Below are 23,277 nucleotides of genomic sequence, written 5' to 3' on the forward strand. Positions count from 1 at the left end.
ATGAAAGAGGGTAGAGCCTGCACACTTACTCACAATGCCAAAAAAGTTTAATTCAAAAACAAACGTTTTCGATCCACACTGGATCTTCGTCAGGTCAGCAATGATTGGTGGATGAAGAATGCCCATATATATAGTACACCACAAGCACAGTCATAGGCTGATGGGCTCTATGCTGATAGGTGGGGGTGACACAATCACCACCTCACAGGGTGGAGCACATCCACACATAATTGATAATTAACCATGTAAAAAAGCCCAAGGAAATAGATAATAAAGTGAAACAAAGTGGGCTTAAAAGGGAGAACAATATACAAACAACAATATAGGACTATAATGCAAGAAACACCAATTAAAATCTACATTGCGCCATGATACATAATATAAAGGTAGCAATGGAAGTTTTGAATAGAAAAATAGAAAAATAGAATAATATGGAAAAGGTTTAATTTTGTAAATGTTTTAAAAGGGGGGGTACATATATTATACGTATCTAGATGGTTCAAGGCCCAATAAATAAATAAATAAATAAACCGGACCCTAGAGAAGACATTAGGAAACAATCATAGGGGCAATCATAGAACCTCCTATACATAGGCACATTAACAACTGTTTCAAGTTTTATTAAAGAAAGTGTTTTATATCGTACTCTTGGTTCAGACCTCTGGGTGCGAGAGTCTGAAGGTTAAAGATATGAAAACTCTCTCTTCTAAGTAGGAGGGTGTTTTGGTCACCTCCTCGTCTTGGAGTTGGTACATGCTCAATGCCTATATATTTCAGGGAGGACACTGGGTGCTTTGCCTCCCTAAAATGGACTGCCACCGGGTTCCGTGGATCCTGGGTTCTGATGCAGCTCCTGTGCTCTGCAATCCTAGTTTTAAGGGCTCTTTGTGTTTTACCCACATACGCCAGGCCACATGGACATTTAATTAAATAGACCACATTTTTTGTTGAACAGGTTATCTTTTCCATATTATTCTATTTTTCTATTTTTCTATTCAAAACTTCCATTGCTACCTTTATATTATGTATCATGGCGCAATGTAGATTTTAATTGGTGTTTCTTGCATTATAGTCCTATATTGTTGTTTGTATATTGTTCTCCCTTTTAAGCCCACTTTGTTTCACTTTATTATCTATTTCCTTGGGCTTTTTTACATGGTTAATTATCAATTATGTGTGGATGTGCTCCACCCTGTGAGGTGGTGATTGTGTCACCCCCACCTATCAGCATAGAGCCCATCAGCCTATGACTGTGCTTGTGGTGTACTATATATATGGGCATTCTTCATCCACCAATCATTGCTGACCTGACGAAGATCCAGTGTGGATCGAAAACGTTTGTTTTTGAATTAAACTTTTTTGGCATTGTGAGTAAGTGTGCAGGCTCTACCCTCTTTCATTTTATAATTGTATTGCCATTGATTCATCACAATTCATAGGTATACCTGGGTGGGTCGCCCCCTGTAGGCCATTAGAAAGAATGCAGGTTTAACACACTTCCGCATTGGCTTCAATTTTCACAAACGGAACTACCCCCTTGTATGTAACACATTTATGTGTGATGAATTTGGTTACACACTTGATGTAGAAAGCCTTGCAAATGAATTGTAAAATGATTTAGGCCTACACGTCATTTATAACAGGTGAGGAACACTTAATTTACTAAAAGTTTATAGATTACACATTTGTGATTGTTAACATTATCATTTAGGTATTAATAATCTACAAATGTATATTAATGTTTTGTAAATTAGTTCATAAAATATAACTGTTCACTCAAATACAGTAGCCTATATTATTTCGAAAGGACGCCCTCTATGCCTACAAATATTTGTTCCGCCACATATTGAAATATATCACCAAGCACATTCTGCAGAACATGATGTGAAATTAGAGTGTCAGAGCAACGTGTTCTGCAAACTCTTTCTGTCTGTGTGCGCACAGGCGAGTAGGCGACAATATTCGGATGGGCTGCTATGAGCCAATTACAAATATGCCAGTGGTCCACGATATCCGCGGATTGGCCCAGAAACCCTCGAATGATCGGCTCGGAATTTGGAGTGAATGAGTCAGTGAACACATTGGAACGAGGATGGATGTTAACTATTTAAAGTGGATCTGTAGACTAAACGGGAGCGAAAATGTGCATGATTTGTGCTAATGTGATTCAAAAGCAGGGAGAGTAGGCAAAATCTGGATTCCAGTAGGCTACAGTAAGTCCTCTTTTACTTCATCTCTCCTATGCCACCGTTATCTGCGATATTGTAGTTAGATTAACATTATTGGCTACGCGGCACCAAGCTTGTTTTGGGGTTTGATAGCTGTATGTTGTTTATTAGCATATTTATTCACATTAACACATGAACACGAATTGGCAAAAGACGCTAGGCCTAAACAAATATATTATATCGGTTTTCTGATGTTTTATAGCCTACTCGAAGCATTGAGATCCACGGGTAGTTTTGATACAGTAAGAAAAATGATGCAGATCTGAAATGCGCCCTGCCCAAGCCAATTCAGCTTCTCGGTTTCCATCATCAATTATTTGTGAAGACATTGCATTTGCATTGCTCTCTTTGTCTTACAGGCACGTCACTAGTGTTACAATCAATCAACTGCGTGTTTAAAGTAGTAGAGAGAGAGATCAACAGGTTAGGCTCTTCCTCTGTCTGAAGGCACTGCGCCCGTAGCTGCTCCCTATGGAGTCTGGGTAATAGCTCAGGGCCAGGGGGCTCTCTCTCTCTCTACCTGGGTACCTGGGTATTAAACATACTCTGCACTTTTTTCCACCTTGGTTTTGCAGTTGCCTGGTCCTCAGTGTGCAGCTGGACCCGCGTGGAGATGGGTGGCGGAGGGCAGCTGACTGAGCCTGGGGAGCAAGGTGGCAACGCTTACACCTGGGAGGAGGTGCAGAGACACTGCCATAGGAACGACCAGTGGCTCGTCATCGATAGGAAGGTGTACAACATCACCCAGTGGGCCAAGAGGCACCCAGGTGGGTCTCGGGTCATCAGCCACTATGCTGGAGAGGATGCCACGGTAACTATGCTTTTCATCCATGATCCTTTATATAAAAGGGAGTAAGTGGGTTCTGCAATATTTTGTCACGTTTTGGTGGTCATGTTTTTGGTTACAATTGTGATGTCACTGATGATGTCACTTGAGCAATTGTGATGTCACTGATGATGTCATCATCACTGACGATGTCATAGACATTGTGACATCGTCAGTGATGTCACAATTGCTCGAGTGTAACAAAAAAACACAAATTGGCCAAGTGGCATCACTGATGATGTCATAGACGATGATGTCACTGTTGATGTCATAGACGATGATGTCACAATGTCTATTAAATCATCAGTGATGATGTCACAATGTATATGACATCATCAGTAACATCACAATGCTCAAGTGCCATGCAGCAGCTGAGCATATTATGCGAGCTGCAGGGCGGGCGAGGCCGTGTAGTGCCGAGCTAGTGAGCCCGCGAGCCTTGGAATTGCGCGCGTGTATTTTTAAAATAGCTTAAGTAGATTTATGCTTTTCTGAAAATATAATGGAGCATTTTTTGTTTATATTGCCATTTACTTTACTTTTACTTATTACCACTCCATCACGGCAAGGGCATAATAATTTGCAATCCTGTATCACACTGCACCATCAACGCTACCATATTATTATTTCTGTGTTCTAGGAGGCATTCACGGCTTTTCATCCCGATCCAAAGTTTGTGCAAAAGTTTCTGAAGCCCCTGCTGCTTGGTGAGCTGGCAGCAACAGAGCCAAGTCTGGACCGAAACAAAAATGTGAGACCTATCCCAGCTTCCTCATATATCATACCCACTGTTAAGCCTCACTGTGACAAAATGGCATACAGTATCATGTACAAAACCTGCTTTGTTATTTATGAGTCTTCCTGCCATATTTGAGTTTTCTGATACTCCTGTTAACTAACTCAAATTGCTTTTCCTGATGCTGCATCTCCTATACCAGCAATTGCTATTCTGCGATAGGAGTGATTCTCAACGTGGGGTCCTTGATGAGGTTCCATCAAATTTCAGCAGTATTTCATTTACTAAATTTCTTATAGAATGTATAAGAATGACTCTTTTTATATTCATTGTCATTATCTCTCTACCAATAATCGAAATCTGGACAAAATCATATCTAAAAATAAAAGTATTCTCAGATTTTTGTCCAAAAGACATCTCATCAAATGTGAGTCTGAGTCTCTAATGTGGACTAAATTAGGGTCCTTGATATGAAAAAGGTTGAAAATCACTGTCTTATAGCACTAAAACATTCTTCTTGAACCCCTACCCCTGGCAGGATCAGAGCCAGTGCATCCTTTTGAGTTACAGGAACGTATCTTCTCCTGCCTTCTCTCTGCTCTCAGGCAGCAGTGGTACAGGACTTGCACACCGTGCGTGCACAGGCGGAGCGGGACGGTCTGTTTGGAGCTCAGCCCCTGTTCTTCTGCCTCCACCTGGGACACATCCTGCTGCTGGAGGCCCTGGCCTGGCTCATCCTTTGGGCCTGGGGGGGCGGCTGGACCTCCACCCTGCTCTGCTCCGTCATGCTGGCTATTGCTCAGGTGAGGGGGCAAACAGCATTACCTTTCATCCTCACTGATCAACACAGTGTTTCCCACAGATAGACTTTACTTGGGCAGGCCAGCCATGTATATTATATGTAAAAAATAAATAAATAAAATAATAATAATAATGATACTGTAATTGTATTATTGTATTTTATGTTTCAAATATACATTACATATTATGATTATTAGTAGTAAGGACTGAGAGGTATGCTGTTTACTTCCTAGTTTCTTTACTTCTCCCATTGCATGCATTGTGCATTTTCTTTTCAAAATAAAAGTCCCACGATGCTGCCAAGTTTTATTTTTTCTCAGCAAAGCACTGAGATGAGGGTCAGACATCAGGGCAGACCGTGCAAATACCGTGTAATAAGACCGTGTAATAAATAAAATAATAATCAAAAATAATAATTCAATATTGTGAAAAATATTGCAGCAAATATTGCAATATTCAATATTAACAAAACCCGGCCCAAGGCGCACATTTTGTATCGAGGATGTTCTTCAACAAGCACATCTCAAAATGTTCTCTTCTTCATTCCTAGTCCCAGGCTGGATGGCTGCAGCATGACTTTGGCCACCTGTCTGTCTTCAAGAAGTCTGGCTGGAATCACATACTGCACAAGTTTCTCATTGGTCATCTAAAGGTATTGGACTATACTTTTCCATCACATTTTTATGCCTCTGCCAACGAAAGCCGTAGATTTTGGTGGTCAAAGGTCAAAGTTCAAGGTCACTGACCTCACATCTGTCCATTCCATGCTCATTACCGCGGTATCTCAGGAACGCATTGATGGAATTTCTTCAATTTTGGCTCAAACATCCACTTGAACTCAAGGATGAACTGATTAGATTTTGGTGGTCAAATGTCAAGGTCACTGTGACCTCAAGTCCATTCCATTCTCATCAACGTGATATCCATGAACATCTGGAGGGAATTTCATTACATCTGGCACAAACCTCCACTTGGACTCAAGGATTAACTAATTACAATTTGGTGGTCAAAGGTCTAGGTCACTGTGACCTCACAAAATACATTTTTGGCCATTACTCAAGAATTAATTAATTCAATTGTGACAAAATTTCACACAAATGTCTTATTGGATAAAGTGATTAAGTGAAGACATTTTATATATCCAAAAGTTCAAATGTCACTTCACTGTGACATCATAATGTTTTGCTTATCACTCTAGTTGAAAAAACAATCTTGGGTCATTCTACAAAAATGGTGGAAGTGCTGTCACGACACTTACTTTTGCAGACACCAAAATCCTTTAAATTGACCTAATAATCACATTACTTATAATACTTGTATGAGTCCACCCTCTTCACTTCCTCTCCCTGGATGACAGCCAGGACAGGTAGTCCACTGGTAGTCTGGTAGTCCACCACCAGCTCATTGGTCTTGTTGATATTGGGCTTCAGGTGATTGTGGTTGTACCGTGTGACGAAGCTCCCTATACTGTAGGTCCTCTGTACTCCTCTGTAAAAAGAGTCTCAAAGTGAAGACAGCATGTTCCTCACTGTGAATTATTCCCTGACATGTCAATATAGTGAACTTCCATTTAGCAAAAACATTACACTTATTAAATTCCTTCAAAGTATGAGTCTGGACAGACATGGATGTAGACGACTGCAACCTGACTGTTGGTGGAGGCATACAAGTGTGAGGCGGTTATTTCTAGTTTAATCACATTACAGTTTATATTATCTCTTCTGAGTACTGTACAGAAATTAAAGGAGTGTTTTCTTAGGGCGCCTCTGCCAACTGGTGGAACCATCGGCACTTCCAGCACCACGCTAAGCCCAACATCTTCAGCAAGGACCCCGATGTCAAATGGATGGATGTCTTGGTAGTGGGAAACTCACAACCAGTGGAGGCACGCAGGAAAATACTGATAATTCTGCCTACTGCAAATTGTCTTCTTACTTCTTACGTCACTTATTATCTTTCACGAGCTGCTCATCTAACTCTGTGTTCCCTTTCTGTTACAGTATGGTATAAAAAAGATAAAGTTCATGCCCTATCATCACCAGCACCAGTACTTCTTTCTTGGTATGTTTTTGATGAATGAATTCAGGAAAGCTTTACAGGAATAATTGCTACATTGAGTAAAGAATTTCACATTGTAGGAAGCTGGCTTTGACAAAGACAACAATGTTGAAACATTCCTTTTTTTTTTTACCTTTATTTAAATACAGGGGGAGTCTCACTGAGAGCAATGGTCTCTTTTTCAGGAGCGCCCTTTTCACATTCACACACACATTCATACCTGGAAGCCTACCTGACCAGTACAAGCACAGTCTGATCTGCTGGCCACTGAGCAGCTCCACTGGAGCGGTTGGGGTTAAGGGCCTTGCTCAAGGGCACCTCAGTGGTGGTAATGACTGCGCTGCTTTTTCACTTTCCACACCCAGATTTATCCCGCCACTCCCAGGGATTGAACCAACGACCTTCTGGTCACAAGCTCACTTCTCTAACCTCATGTATTGAAGCAGTAAATGGTTGCAGTCCATTCTTATCAGTTGCTGTCTTCCTACAATGTGAAATTCTGCACTCAGGTTTTGCTTTTTGAAGAAGCAGCCACATCCCAGAAAAGAGTGTTTGGTTCACACCGGCACTGTCAGCAGCACGCTGTCGCAAAAATAACTGTTAACTCTGTGTTTTCTTTTAGTTGGACCACCACTGATCATTCCAGTGTACTTCCATGCCCAGATACTACGCACCATGTTTTCCCGTCGGGACTGGGTGGTAAGACGCCAGCTACTGTGTAGTACAATGCAATGATAGATATGAAGATTTGACGTTATATATTTATGCAACGATATATGCTATAATGTCACTCCATCAGGTTAAATATAATAGTTATTGAATGGATTCCATTGTAGCTGACAGTACAAGAAAACATATTTAATAATAATAATAAAAAAGAGAGAATGTGATCTAAATAAATAGGGAGATTTATCACAATGAAGCCATGCTTAAGCGAGTTTCTACTTGATAGCAAAGCAATTACATCAATGATACCAACCCTTCTCTCTTGTGAAGGATCTGGCTTGGTCCATGTCCTACTACCTTCGTTTTTTCTGCTGTTATTCCCCCTTCTTTGGCCTCTTTGGCTCAGTGGCACTCATCAGCTTCGTCAGGTAAATTATATGAAAGAGAATTAAAACAGAACCATACTTATGCAGCAGTTTGATTGTTACATGGTGTAACATATTCAGGGACTGGTGTATTGTCGTGAACAACGCAGGTTTCTGGAGAGCCACTGGTTTGTTTGGGTGACCCAGATGAACCATCTGCCCATGGATATAGACCAGGAGAAACATCAGGACTGGCTGACCATGCAGGTAGGCTACCTCGTCTTGTCTATGAAACCCTGAGTCTTGCTGCTGGGAACTATTAGACACTCCTACTGAACACTGTGTCTCATCTGCTTTAGCTGAATGCCACCTGTAACATTGAGCAGTCCAGCTTCAACGACTGGTTCAGCGGGCACCTCAACTTCCAAATCGAACATCAGTAAGTGAAACGATGGAAGCAACCTGTCTCTGCATGAAGATAATTTTTTAAAGACCCCTAAAATGAAAATTCAGTCATTATCTGCTCACCCCCATACATGTCAGCTAACCTGACTCTGCCAGATGGGGGCGGTATTGTGTTCATGTCAGCTGGACTCCAGTGAAGTTCGCAGGAGCACCAAAAGCAGCGCTGTAGCCTTCTCCCTTCCAAAAAAGCTAATGTAAAAAAAGATCTAAGCAGAAGAAGAAAAATCCAATCAAAATTCTCCAAACAGCTGCAGTTTAATCCACACAAAAAATCTAAGCAGAAGAAGAAAAATCAAATAAAAATTCTCCAAACAGCTGCAGTTTAATCCAAGTGTTTTGTAGACAATCTAAAATTGACATAATTATCTGGACTTTTGGACCCACAGTGCAATTGTTTGGATGAGCAGCTTTTTTAAGCTGTAAAAAGATAACTTCAGTGGTTTGGGAGAAGATTAAAGTGGAACTACAGCTTCTAAATTCAAGTTGTTTCATTCGTTGAATGTTGAGATTTGAGACATGTTGGATGTTGCTGTCTAATGAATGCTTTCTTTCTTCTTCTCTGCTGAAGTCTGTTTCCCACCATGCCGCGTCACAACTACCACCTAGTGGCCCCACTGGTGCGTGCAGTGTGTGAGAAACATGGGATTCCTTACCAGGTGAAGACAATGTGGCAAGGCCTCGCTGATGTTGTCAGGTGGGTGAAGTAAGAGGTTGCATTACAGCGACCCTAGGCCAAGTTCATTTTTTGTAGTTTGTTACAGATTATGAAAGTGCAGATTGTAAGCTTTCAAATGATGGGTCATACATTGAAATCTGAAGAAGATAATATACTTATTTGAATGTTTGTACTTCTAAAAGCAAGAACAAGCTTAGCTTGCTAACAAATTACAAGTATTTAGTGATCCTAAAACTGTTGTTTGTTATATCGCGTGTGACCATCAACATCTAAACTTGTGCAAATTATGAAAAAAAGTCAAAAACTTTGAGGGTTGCCCATTTGTTGCCCCTTTCACCACCAGACTGTGTCACTTCTTCTGTGGTTTAGTTGGAGATACAAGGACATGTATTAGTAACAGACCAGGATGGGCTGCTTGAGGTTATTGACTCAGAGGCTCAAGAATGCTACTGACAGTTTGACAGGGCTGGAAGGGGAACATACACGTGATTAGTCTGAAACAAACACACACACACACACACACACACACACACACACACACACACACACACACACACACACACACACACACACACACACACACACACACACACACACACACACACCTTATACGTGTACATTTGACACGATGTAGCTACCCATTGGGTAGTACCCAATGTAGTGACAATTTGTAAATCTACCAATGAATATTCATAAGCTTTGGGAGTTTCACAGCATCTCACTACTATAAGGCAAGGTTCTGTGCCCCACAATTGCTCAAGTTGAGTGGGCGAGGCCGCGCCGCGGGCGAGCCATCAGGTAAGTAGAAATGAGCGCTGCCAGCACGTGCAGCATGCGAGGCATGAGAAAGGAGCGTGTGCTATTTCTAGTCTTTATTACAACAGTACTGTGTTTCTCTTAGCTAGACTACATTCAGACAGAGAGGATTGCTGGGCACACAGTCCACTTGTCTATTATTTATCACTTTTTTTTTGTATTTTTCTGTCTCTTTTTCATTTCCAGGTCTCTGAAAAACTCAGGGGACCTGTGGCTTGACGCATATCTCCATAAATGACAAATGGACTCTGTCGTCTCTATACTGTACCAAAAAGAGTCATGTTTCTCTCTTGCACTGCATTATTTGATACATTGCATCTGTTTGGCTTTATGATACAGTATAGTGTGGGAACTGATCTTATCTTTGGTGTTGTAGTCAGTCTTGGTTTACTTTTCAGAGTCTGTGCAGGATTTTTATATACAGTAGTGCACACAGGATATTCCAAAATTGCCTTACAGTATCCTGAACTAGTATTGTATATCACATTTTTTTGCAAATTGATTGTGAAGTACTGTAATGTTTTTCTATTTCATCAGGAGATACAATTTAATCAATAAATATGACAATCACATTTACGCTGAAAGTGGGGTTTCCCATCTCACTGAAGGTCTGAATGTATTGCAGTTGTGTGATTTTCTCTACTGTAGCCTATAGCTTTCTCTTCCTTCTTTTACATCCGACTCTCCTGTCTTCTAGTTCTAATACATCAATAAAGAAACCAAGTTGACTGTTTCTCCAACTGTGTTATTTAGGATTCCTACGTAAGTCTGGTAAAGAATTAAAAATGAATTCGATCATTTCCAGGTCCAGGAATTTGAAAAGATGTCTGGAAAAGTATGGGAAATGTTGTGGTATAAGTCTAATACACACATAATTCTAGCTGTTATGTTGTTGAGTAGAGCCACTTTGAGTCCACAGTTTTTGATGTAAAGAATAATGTTCAGATATTACCCAGCTACTGTCCAGCTGACACACAGACAAATACCCATCAACATCACATCCAGTCAAGAACATAGTGTCTGCCTGGAAAAATACCATATGGAGTTTATAATATGGAACCCTGATAATCATCTCACATATTCTGATGGCTGTGAAGAACAATCTTCAGCTATAGAAGGATATGACCTATAATTAGCAGCTGTCTATCTGCATAAATCATATTGAACACCATACAAAATCTTCAAAGCAAATCAAGGTCTTGAAAAATAATGGAATTATCTGATTGAAAATAGGAACACAAAGAATGTTTGGTATCAAATCTTTACCAAGTTGATTTTTTTTATTAAGATGTTTTTTATTAAGACTCTCTGTCCCATAATATTTAGAACCCCCTTGAATTATTTAGTCAAATGACATATATTATTCAATTATTCATACCAGAACAGAAGATAGTTACACCTTCATTACTGTGCAGCTTACATTGTACAATGCCCTGCTGCAACAAAAAGCACATTAATGAGAGCATCTCACTATTATTGACAATGACTTCATGCAGAATTATTATAAGTTACTCTGTAGTGCGAGCTTGCCAGAATGTCTGATGTGAGCAAATTCTGATTATGAACAACAGGGTTAATTAAATTAATTATTTGATGCTAGTGATATGTAGTACACCAAATATGATGAGACTTCCTCTGATACTAGCTAGCAGGAGCTCAGTTTTAGACCATCTTTCATTATCAAAAGACATGTAAACAGAATAATATGAAAATAATTGGCTATATATCAGAAAATGTGTCATGCATTCTGGCACAGAGATATATGCAATAATCAGCTAAGATCTAGTCATTTAAAGGGTGACTTTGCTGATTTTCAACCAGCTTTGTATCATTACAAAATCAGTAGTATATGCAAATGAACAATGTTTAACGTCCCTCCACCTTGCCTGGACCGAGAGCTCTACCTTCATTCAGAGTACTTCCTGCACCAAATGACATTTGGTGCAGGAAGTACGGTACTCTGAATGAAGGTAGAGAGAGCAATAATGACAGTGATTGTAGTAATAGTGATAGTGACAGTAATCGTGAGACCATGGCAAAACTGCTCCAAATGACATCATTATGACATCATTTGGACCAGGAAGTTCTGTGAATGAACGGGGAGTTCCCGGTCCAGGCAAGATGGAGGGAAGTAAAACATTTATTTGCATATACTACTGATTTTGTAATGATACAAAGCTGGTTGAAAATCGGCAAAGTGGCCCTTTAAGTCATTCAGTAAACAATAATATTGACATTGAACATGAACATAACCTCTATATACACTGTTTGTACACACATGTTACATGCGTGCCCTGCATACGCATACCGTACATACATGCACACACACACACACACACACGCACGCACACACACACACACACACGCACCGAACTGTACATCAATTCATATGTTCCTCTTTTCATACACATCTCTTAACGACACAGGTAAAGTACATAAGATAACGAAAAACAAAAGCGACAAAATTAGCTACGAAAACAATTGAATACATATGCATTCAGGGATACAAAATAAATATACAATTAAAATGTATACAATATATTCTACTGTATGTCAAAATTAACAGTAGATTGTTTTAAAAAGCTGCTGCAGCAGGAATGCTGTAAGGATGGGTCATGCTGGTTGTGCGATGGTCAGCCATGCAGGGCTGTGATTGGTGGAGAGTCAATGCAGTCGGCATGTTCAGCGCTTGCCGGAGCCAATCCTCTCTTGCCTCTGCTTCATGATCTGCTGGAGCTCCGAGTCCACGGTGCTCCTCTGTAAAGCAAAGAGAAGATTTAACCCCACCGGCTTCCCACTTGCAGACACGGCCAATTGTGTCTGTAGGTACGTCTGACCAAGCTGGAAGTACCAGTACTACTAATTGACCCCGGGCCTCCGCGGTTGTAGGCGAGTGCATTTACCACTACACTACCTAGACGCTCCGCAAACAGAAGATTAATTTTCTTTTGAAACTTTTTTTTTTTTAATCTGCAGAAGAGAGAGACAGTAAAGTTTGAAGGGATGATGTTCAAGGGACGTCAGCTGGAAATGAACCGATGACAATTACCTCAGCCCATTGAGCCCGGACGCCCCAGAAGGTCAGTTCTAGGGCACTTCAATAATTGCGGTGTTAAATCCAAATTTATGCACAGGTGCAGCGATAAAGTAGAGTGATTCTGAGTTGACGCCTCAGCAGTCTGTGTGCATGACAGGAAAGTGTGTGTGACTGACCTCTAGATGTGCTCTCTGCACAGTGATCTGACTGTAGACACGGGCGCCTTCCTCTCCACACACTTCCTTGAGTTCTATTTTGTTGAGGGAAAACAGCTGGGCTCCAGTCAGGATGCCCAGACAATCTACCGTCCTACAGATAGATAGAAGATCCACTCACACACTGCCAAAATCATACATTAAATTGCTAATATATCATTTTTGCAGCTGATATGGATATTGATAACTGTGAAGGAATATAACAACAGTCGATATATATCTGGCAACAGTAAATCATTTTGTGGTGTCGTTGTTAGTTTACTCAATATAATTGATCACCCCTCTAGACCAAATTATAATTTCTAAGACATGTGATATTGTAAAATTTTGTTATATTCTCTCTTCTCAAAGAGGCACAGTTGAACAAAAGTGAACAGCCAAAAGTTGCGCCAAAAAGTCTTTACTGATCTTATCGAAACATTACAGTGGAAAAACATAATGACATTGATATCTCCATCAAATAAGGTATGCAGTGCTATTTTCATTGACCGCATTGATGAATATCTTGGGTGACTTACGGTTTTGAGAATCCCTTTGAGGCGAGCCACATGGTGACTTGCTGCGCGCTGGAGTCAAAGGCGAGTGGTACGTGGCTGCCGGACATCCGCCGATCGACATGGAAGTTCCTGGTGGGAGGCTGGTCTTTTTTCGTAGTGATTAACTGCAACAACTCCTCGTTGACTTGGTTCATTTGTTGAGACACTGCTACGATACGGCAGCAGGGCAGAACAGAACAAGGGCAGTTACGGAGGAGAGATGTTTTACTTAAGTTACGCTTATGTTTGCCTTCACATACTGAGGCCCTCAAGACTAAAGAGACAGATCCTTGAACTTTGTAACAAAATTGCATCTGTGTTGTTGTCACCACTCACCTTTGTTAGGCTGCCCAGCCTGCGCACGAGCGCACACACACACACACACACACACACACACACACACACACACACACACACACACACACACACACACACACACACACACACACACACACACACACACACACACACACACTTCATGAGAAAACAAGCATGGCAATTATTATTATAAACACTGGTTTGTCTTTCGTCTCATTCTGCTCGAAACGTTGTTTCTGCATCAGAGACAAAGATTAATGTGTGTGAAAATGTTTTACATCAAGCTCTGTAGGTCGAGGAGCCGCATGGAGCAGTACAGAGGGCGTTGGTGAGCTTGCATGCAGCATGAAGGTATGTGTCCTGTGTGTCTATAGGAAGGTATGCTTGCAGTGAGGGTGTGAATATAATTGCTGCACAATGTATAGGGCCACACCGTGTATACAAAGCGGCAGCACTGATCTTGGAGCGTAATTGTTCAGACCGCAGAACTACATGAGATTAAAGGAAATATCATATCCATCTTGATTTATCATTTCAGTGCACCCACTTTCCCCTCAACCTGCCTCCCCTACTTCGACTTCAGTTAATGAGTTTCCCACATTTCGCCAGAAAACCTTTTAATAACCATGAACTAAGTGTCCCCCCCCCCCCTTCCCAGTTGAGAAACAGTGAAAGTCACACCCCTTCTCTAAATGCAACATGACTTGTGGTTGCATTGCATTCTGGTCTATTGAGGCTGCTGTGTGTGGGGAAAGTGGTCTCTGTTTCTTCCCTGTATGACTGTCGAATGGTACTGCACAAAGGGACTGACACTAAAACCTGATGTTGATATTTTAGAAAGTCAAATGTTGTTCTGATATTAAATTCACAGAGCAAACAGGTCCTGGGTCTGACTCTCAGCTCTGGTCGTTCCTGCAGACTGGAGACTCTAAATTGCCCATCGGTATGAATGTGAGCCCAGTGATGGACTGGCAACCTGTCCAAGGTATTTCCCTGTCTTCTGCCCAATGCATGCTGGGATAGGCTCCAGACCCTCGGTGACTATGAATAGGAATAAGCGGTTGTGGAAAATGAATTAATGAATGTAACTGTGCTGAAAATATCTCAGCGTGATGGTAAGTCGCCTGTGTTTGGCCAGTAACCCGTGCAAATAATATACAGCCAAACAGTTTTTTGTGTGTGTTTAAGGGTGGATTTTTTTTAAAACTTTAGGCACTCCTAGAGAGATGTTAAAGAAGCTATTTTCAGACATGCAGTGAACTCCTGAAGATATCGAGACATCACTCGGATGGGGTTTATGTATGAACACAATTGGCCATTGTGAGCACGCCCCCGCGCAAACGGATCTTAATCTTAATAAACGATTTGTTGCACTTGTGACAATGAGCATGGTCAACATCGACTCTGGTGAAGTATAACCAAAGACACTGGACATTTTGTTGTCTCTGCCATCTCTCTCTCTCTCTCTCTCACTGCGACTCTCGCTGACTGTGTGTGCGTCAGTGCTGCTGTTTGGCTGCCCTGAAGCATTTGTGTCTGTCCCAGCCTCACCCCCTACTCACCCATGCTCCGCACACACAGAAAGTCTCAGCTTCAGAGAAAGCAAGCGAGACAGATATCTTTTCTGGATTGGAAATAGCGAAGGCTATAAGCTACAATGCTTCTTGTATGAAAGGGTAACTCTGGGGAATGTCCGGACCTGATTCAACGGACATAGTCAGGATCGAGTTCATGTGTGAAAGTGGCTATACATCCCTGAACACTGTTTTCTTTTTAAGTGTGATTGTAATGTTAGTGTACTCTGCAGGGATGTGAAGGTTAGAGGAGTTCACCTGGCTGTAGCTGCCCTCTGGCTCCTCTAGCTTCACAACCTCCAGGATGTTGTATGGGACGTAGCCCGCCTGGCCACTGCGATTCCGTAGTTTCCACCACTGTTTGTCATCCTCTAGCACCTGCAAGACACATTCCACATTTCACTCCACAAATCAAGTCAAGACTACAAACTTGGACTGCTTGTGGGACACTGCTGAGTTGCTTTATTGCTGGCAGCATCCTGTTATACCTGTTATCATTTCAAAGTTATTGATTTTTACAGTTTGTTGACGGCAACAAAAGACGACCAAATTAGTAGTCTCACTTGGCCAGAATATGGCCACACTTCGTTTAGCGCTGTGCCAGCGCTGGAGAGATAATTAGGGATGCACGATATTGGATTTTTTTTTGCCGATATCCGATATTTTCCAACTCGTTCGGCCGTTGGCCAATGCTGATACCGATACTGTATATGCGGCAAAAAAATATACACCTAATTTCAGAGAACATCAAGTCTCTCCTGTAGTGGAATTAAGACATTATTATGCCTCCTCTTATCATGATGGCCCACCGGCAGATACAGACATAAATACAATGCTTTTCCAAATGTACGCATTCACTGGGCAAATTTTAGGAAAACTACATTATGTAAAACATGCAATTTTTTGCATGCCGATGCCAATATTTTATTTAAAGCCTTTATCCCTTTATCCCCTGCATCCCTAAATCAAATATAGAAAAGTTGACATGATTAACTTCATAGCAGGCTAATGACAATAAAAATATTGTAGTGTCGCTGGAAGGGCCTGCCAACTATTCAGCCAAATGTGAAATCTTGACAATCAAAAAATACCCTACTGGATGTGTCCTGTGGAGGGGGGCAAGTGAAATGTCCCTACAGATATCAATGAAGTATCATATTGTCATTACCTCTAGCACTTCACCTTCCAGCACTGACAGCTCATTGGCATTGCGGGCTACAAAGTGGTAGCAGATTTTGGCATGTTTACGGACAGAGGGCATCATCCCATTGTAAGACCTGTCAAAACACAAGTTTTAAATTTCATAACATATTTTCCTGTCAACACAGTTTGAAGTGTGGTATTCTATTCATGTATTAAAGCAGCAGACATGACTTGACAGGGAGATAGTGTATAAAATATGTCATTATTTACCCATTTGATGAGCTTGAGGAATGAGTTGCATAAAACTGGAAAAACAGAAATGTAAACACACACACACACACACACACACACACACACACACACACACACACACACACACACACACACACACACACACACACACACACACACACACACACACACACACACACACACACACACACATTATTTCATAATTTCATTCTCAATAGTTAGTACATTGGTCAGTACATTACTTGCCCCATTACAGAGTATTTGCAAACAGCAGCTAATGAACCAAGGTCATTTTACAACATTTTGTGTGTTGTTCTTACATTGTATGCTTTAAGTAAAGTTGGGGGGGGAACAAGAAAAGAAAAAGAAAAATGATTCAAATCTATATATCTGCTGTAGGAATGTAATTACTTTACTTAAAGCATACAATGACCACATAGAGTAACTTATAGTCACATTACAATGCATTATAACTATAATTATACAGTGCCTATAAGCAGATTATAACGCAGTATAAGTATGTTTACAATGCGTTATAGACATGGGCGCCAGAAAGTGTTACCCACAACTCTGACCTCTTCAGCTGAGTGTTTTGAGTGCTTCCTGTAGTTGGGGCTGGTGACTGGCGATGGGCCCAGTGGCATCGATGGTCCCTCCATCTCCCATGGCGACGCCCTGAAGAGCTCGGGCGCAGGCTCCCAGCCGTTACGAAACTTGGGGTAGTAAGGAGGAGCGCACTGCTCCCTGGGCCAGTCCTCTCTGCAGGGGGGGAGGAACAACGGGTCAGTCGATCGCCTCCCATCCAGACAGACGGAGCGGGGTGGTGATGCACATGTACCTGGGTCTGGTCCATCCGTCCCCCAGCAGCTCAAAGATGGTCATCTCTTTGGGGGAAAGGTGTCCTCTGAGGAAGTCGACGGCGTCTTTGGACAGGTGGGGGGAGATGACTGAGCGTGGCAATTCAGGACTTCCGCAGCTCTGCAGCACCTGTGGAAAACGCACCCACGCACGCGCGCGCACGCACACGCACACACACACACACACACACACACACACACACACACACACACACACACACACACACACACACACACAGGGAGAATTTCAAATAATCTCCAACCCCCATGGATAAACATGAAAGACCCTCCAAGGTGCAGACAAAAAGAGCAAGCCCAAAGCCGGTGGAGGCTGGGGTGGAGGAGGCTCGGGGAGGCGGGGGTGGAGGTGGCTCAGTGGTAGAGCTGTCGCCTCGCAGTCAGAAGGTCCTGAGTTCGATTCTCGCCTGGGACACTGCGGGCGCTGTGGTTGTGTTCCCCCCATATCTTCAGTGCCTACTGCCCAGGTGGGGTATCTCGTCGTAAGGGCCTTTCTGTCTGTGTGGAGTTTGCATGTTCTCCCCGTGCTCCCCCAGGGGGGTTCCTCCGTATATAACCCCCCCCCCCCCCCCCATTAAAAACATGCAGAAGATCAGATCGTCATCGTCATCCGACCAGTGACGACAACATCCGAAGTCGGTCCCCGGGCGCTGTACGAGAAAGCGACCACTGCTCCTGGCCTGCCCCCGGAGGAAAGGACAAAGCCAGGATGGGTTAAATGCAGAGGACAAATTTCACCGGCCACCGTCAGCATGTGTTTTTTTTAATCGGCTCATGGAGGCGGGGGTGGAGGAGGCTCATGGAGGCGGGGGTGGAGGAGGCTCATGGAGGCTGGGGTGGAGGAGACTCGTGGAGGCGGGGGTGGAGGAGGCTCGTGGAGGCTGGGGTGGAGGAGGCTTGGGGAGGCGGGGGTGGAGGAGGCTCATCGAGGCGGGGGTGGAGGAGGCTCGTGGAGGCTGGGGTGGAGGAGACTCTTGCGAAGAACAGAAGCAGTAGCATAACTGCGGCCATGCAAACATCAGCATACACAGTGAATGAGAAGGCCTTTAAATAGACCACCAAATCAGTGAGAGATAGGTGCAGCAGCTGACACAGCAGAGTAGTGTCCAGCCAGAACTAGCTCATGCATTACAAATTCTATTCGGATTAATCTATTTAGAGAATGAATTTAGAGTCTACTTTCAAGAAACACCTAGAAAAGCACAAGACCTGCCCGGCTAAAATAGTTAGATAAAATAGTTAATTTCATCCAAGTGACTTGGATGAAATGACTGATTAACTGCTCTGTTAAAGTCGAGCTGAACCCAAAAATGACTTTTCTTTTCTTTTAGTTCAAATACCTGGGTATGCAATGCACCTATTTAATAATGTATGCAAACAAAATCACAACAATCTAATTTCTTTAGTTTTTCACACTTTTTCACATCAAAAGTTCATTTTTCAAGATTTCATTGATAACAGTAATGTAGCCTACAGTTTGCTGACGTCACCTAGTACTATCAAATTTCTACCCCATTTCAACCAATCATATCACGACATGCAGCTGTCAATCAAATATTCATTTCAGGATAATTTTCTCTTCCAAATGAAGTAGAAAATGGCGCCTAGTGCGTGTCATCTGGCAGAATTCCTATCCCATAAACGAACTACTAACTTGGCCAATTGTTAGAAACATTAACAAAAAACAAAAACTATAATCTCTAAGAATGCAAAGAAATGTAACTGGCTCGTTAAAACGCGCATTCCAGGGATATCGTATTGTTACAGCAGCGATAATGGCGCGCGCATCCGAGAGCTTGGTTGTCAGGGGTCGCACTTCGGAGATTCCAGGCCGACGTGCTGCACTCTCCGCTCGGCAACACGAAGGCAGCTGGCTGCCTGCGGGTCGCTGAGCTCCACTCCTCCCGTCAAAAGGCTCTTCCCGAGAGGAGCGCCACAACACACTGAACCCACTCGATTTGGAGGCGGAACACGCCAGGATTGGCCAAAGCCCAATCCAGTCCCCAGAATTGTCAAATAAAATCATCGACATGATACTATGACCCGCCTCTCAACCTGTCATCTTAGACAAACTATGTTTTCAGTCTGAAACGGACTCATTATGCACGTGACGAACAGGTTCAGTTCGACTTTAAGTGCAGTTAAAGTGTTTTCTGAATCTCTTCCAAATACACTTTTTGTCACAAATATAGATGTGAAGCATTTTGTATAGAATGGAATATAACTGAAGAGAGAATACAGATGTAACTCAAGCTGCTGAGGAAAATATTAGTATATATTGTTTGTGAGGATCACTAAGTGACTTTGAATATCAATGCCCCAAGTTTATCTCGACCTTATCAAGCAAACACCATGTGTCCACAGGTTACTGTGGTTAAATATCGCCATATCAGCAATGGCTGTGTTTCTAATCCAGCAGTATCGAAGGTGTGGCTGAATACTTGTGCTTGGCATTATGTAGGTATGGCTGCCGCTGCACCTGTGTTACAGCTGACAGCCACGTTGCTCCAGCAGGGTGGCAGTGGGTGTGGTGCCGGCCAAGACAAAAGAAGGAATGTTTCTGATGGTGACAATACCTACCCTAAACTGCTCCCATTCTGTCCATTTAAATAGGCTCACTGAGTGACTAATTATTGTAATGGTACATAACTGACAATGGTAATAATAGATGTATGTACTGTGCCTGTGGGCTAAGTCAACATTATGGGTATTATGGCATTATGGCTAAATGCTTAGCCAGACGTGGAATTCGATTGTTGACATTCAGAAAAATCATCATGTCTATTTTAGGACACTGGCGCCTCCTGAAAGTCTTGACCCATATCCCTCTATGGCTGTTTGACATCAGACACACTCTTAGCATGATTCATCATGACTCTGTTGGCGTCTTACCAGCTCCAAAGGTCCGAAGAGGAAATGAACCAGCTCAGATGCACTTGGATTCTGTATGTGTCTCTTCAGTTTGGCCTGCAGGGGGCAGAGTGACAGACAGACAGACACAGTGAGGAGGCGATGAAGAGTGGGGCAGCAGTGAAGGACAGTCAGGAGCTGTGAAATCTCACCAAGAGGTTGAAGGACAACTTCAGTTTCTGTAGGCTATCGACGAACTCTGCTTCAGAGGGGGGCTTGGCTCGCAGGGTCAGCATGCCCTCTGTAAACAAGCAAGCAGGCCAACAACAATGACCACACAGGCCCGTGTGTGTTACCCCAGGGTTACCCACCTCAGAGCCAGAAGACAGTAACACACGGCTTTCACTTTTTGGCCAAATAGGAAAGAGAAAATTGATGACATCCAGGCATCCAGTTACAGCTTTTAGATGAAACTTCCACCTTGGCCAGAGAGTAACAACCAATGGAAGAAAGCTCAACATAATACTTCTCACTACAGGGAGCGAGCTGTGTTGATATCCACAACACAACACAGCTTGTTGTCAACTTGAAATATCAAATTGAAGTTGAATTATCCAAAAAAGACATTTCACCCCCATACCCTGACTTATTTTCCGCATCGTTAGTGGGCATGACACACTTTAGCCCAAAACTGGGCTTTCTCTGGCTGGAAGTATTTTGAATACTTTTGACTAATTGAGCAAAAGGATGACAAGACCATTGCACAACAACACTACTTGGTTTACCGTTACCCTATAGGGGGAGCTGTCTTCTTCCTCACCCGTGTTTTGATGTTCCCTCTTTCTCGAATTCCATGCATGTGAAAGCAGTGCACTTTGTACACATGCTTTGATTATTCGAAGTCAAGTTTGATCAATGAGCGGTGTAACAAATGACTGTTCCCAGGGAGTAACAAGAAAAGTAATAATATTACCTTGGTAATATTATTACGAGTAATGAGTATAGTAAGGAGCACAAAACTGGCCGTTCCCATACAGACCTCGTGGATTAGGGTCCGGGGACACACAGGACACACAGAAGCACAAACATGGCAGAGTGAGCAATATGGACATATTGCCGCTGAGTTCTTGCCACCAAATCAGAAGAAAGGGAGACAGACCTGCTGGTCCTTTCTTCTTATTCTTCTTACTCTTGTTGCGCTGGTTGAGCTGGAAAAAGGCCTCTGCTGCCTTCTGCAACCGCGCCACAAATATTTCTATGTCATCGAGGGCACAGTTGAGGATTTGCTGTGTGAGGAGAGAAAGCCAGGGGTTTAGCATGTGAACAGCAGGGGGGATTTCAAGGCCTATCAGTGAAAGGAGGTGTGTCATCATGTCATGTGCAGTACATGTGTGTCGTGAATACTGACCACGTCCTTCTCAATGCGCTGGGCCAGCTTTTCATGGGACTCGGCATCATGCTGCCCTGAGGGTCGTCTCTCTACATCTAAAACACAAAAACGCTCTTTTAATGAAAAATCCAGTGCGGATATCAACGCATCGAATGAACAACAAGGTCACACCAACATGTGTGTGTTACGTATGCAAAACTGCCTGCCTGTGTGCTTATCAGTGCATCTCACCCCGCATGTCCATGGCAGCCACTCGTCCCTTCATACCAGGAGCGGGACCCATAGGTGCCGAGGGAGGGATGATCGTCTCTCGGTGACGCTTCATCTTCTCCTGGTTCACCCTGCAGGATGAGGAGGCGTTAAAAACCTTCTGCACCCTGACATCACCTTAGCTCAGCTGCAAGCACGAGGCAGTCGAACCTCTGGCAGTGTGTATTTTGTACGCAAGTATTTTTTGCATGTGTGTGTGCGAGCCTGTGTGTGTGTGTTTGTATGTGTGTGTGTGTGTGTGTGTGTGTGTGTGCGAGCCTGTGTGTGTGTTTGTGTGTGTGTGTGTGTGTGTGTGTGTGTGTGTGTGTGTGTGTGTGTGTGTGTGTGTGTGTGCGCGCGCGCGTGCGTGCGTGCATAGGTTTGTATCTGCAACAGTAATGCTGTTCTCACTTCAAGGTCTGAGGCCTCATCCTCTTTCCATGCTTGTTGTCTCCAAGGGCGCTTTCTACATCTGCATGGACCATCTCAGCCTGGCGGAGTGAGGAGAGAATAAATATGCATTACCGTTGGTACTAGGTTGTCATTTCCCATGCACCCATGCCATGGTTGGGGAGATTTTTGCAATCTCTGTTTTTGCCTTCCAGGCATCTGATTTAATTTAATGTCTGCATGATTTATCCTTGCCCTATTGTTTTCTCTCCCACTCCTTGTATGTGGGAGAATGTTGAAATTTGGCAGTTAAATGTTGCCTTGCTGACTGGCAAACATACATAAATCTTTATGGATCGTATGCCAACCCCAACTGCCAACACACTAAACAGTTGATCTGCACCACAGCATACTGCTCCAGGACATTTACTCACAGTACACACTCATTTCCACCACATTTTACAGACCTGCACAGCTCGTCACCACTCGGCTCTACTCGTTTCGACCCGATGGATGTTTTGCTTCCACCGCTGCTCGATCTGCCCCCGCCCACAACTGGTCGTCATAGCGACCGCATATCTGTCCTCCGCCCATAGCCGAAGTAGGCTATAACATATAACGTTAAAATGAAATCCATACACAGAACGTTTAAACTGTTTATGAAATACTGGTGCCTCTAAATGACCTACAGTGTACATGGGCAAATGTGACAATCGGCCAGGAGAATGGATATCACTTTGTTGTTAGTCAAACTCACATGCATGCGCTGCGCGAGGGACGGGGGTTGCGCTACAGCCAGGGAGAAGTGAAG

General features: G+C 42.9%; 2 protein-coding genes across 2 annotated transcripts; one reads left to right on the forward strand and one right to left on the reverse strand.

Moving 5' to 3' along the window:
• Positions 1-2,841: 2,841 nt before the first annotated feature.
• Positions 2,842-9,875, forward strand: LOC310772009 (acyl-CoA Delta-6 desaturase-like; the record flags this gene model as incomplete). The annotated part of the gene is made up of 12 exons (XM_083664487.1): positions 2,842-3,039; positions 3,695-3,805; positions 4,396-4,593; positions 5,142-5,243; positions 6,351-6,476; positions 6,592-6,652; positions 7,272-7,348; positions 7,646-7,743; positions 7,851-7,947; positions 8,040-8,119; positions 8,714-8,839; positions 9,824-9,875. 12 exons carry the CDS (start codon positions 2,842-2,844, stop codon positions 9,873-9,875), a joined length of 1,326 nt encoding a protein of 441 aa, XP_083520613.1.
• Positions 9,876-10,983: 1,108 nt separating this feature from the next.
• On the reverse strand, positions 10,984-22,561 carry LOC310772010 (epidermal growth factor receptor kinase substrate 8-like protein 2; the record flags this gene model as incomplete). The annotated part of the gene is made up of 15 exons (XM_083664488.1): positions 10,984-12,394; positions 12,851-12,983; positions 13,408-13,594; positions 13,762-13,780; positions 15,576-15,695; positions 16,486-16,594; positions 16,731-16,765; positions 17,288-17,471; positions 17,551-17,699; positions 20,480-20,554; positions 20,650-20,738; positions 21,597-21,723; positions 21,846-21,922; positions 22,059-22,168; positions 22,488-22,561. 15 exons carry the CDS (start codon positions 22,559-22,561, stop codon positions 12,320-12,322), a joined length of 1,563 nt encoding a protein of 520 aa, XP_083520614.1. The 3' UTR covers positions 10,984-12,319.
• Between the last annotated feature and the right edge of the window lie 716 nt (positions 22,562-23,277).

Source organism: Poromitra crassiceps (genome assembly GCF_964638095.1).
Source record: "Poromitra crassiceps genome assembly, contig: HAP1_SCAFFOLD_1719, whole genome shotgun sequence".
Classification (NCBI taxonomy): Eukaryota; Metazoa; Chordata; class Actinopteri; order Beryciformes; family Melamphaidae; genus Poromitra; species Poromitra crassiceps.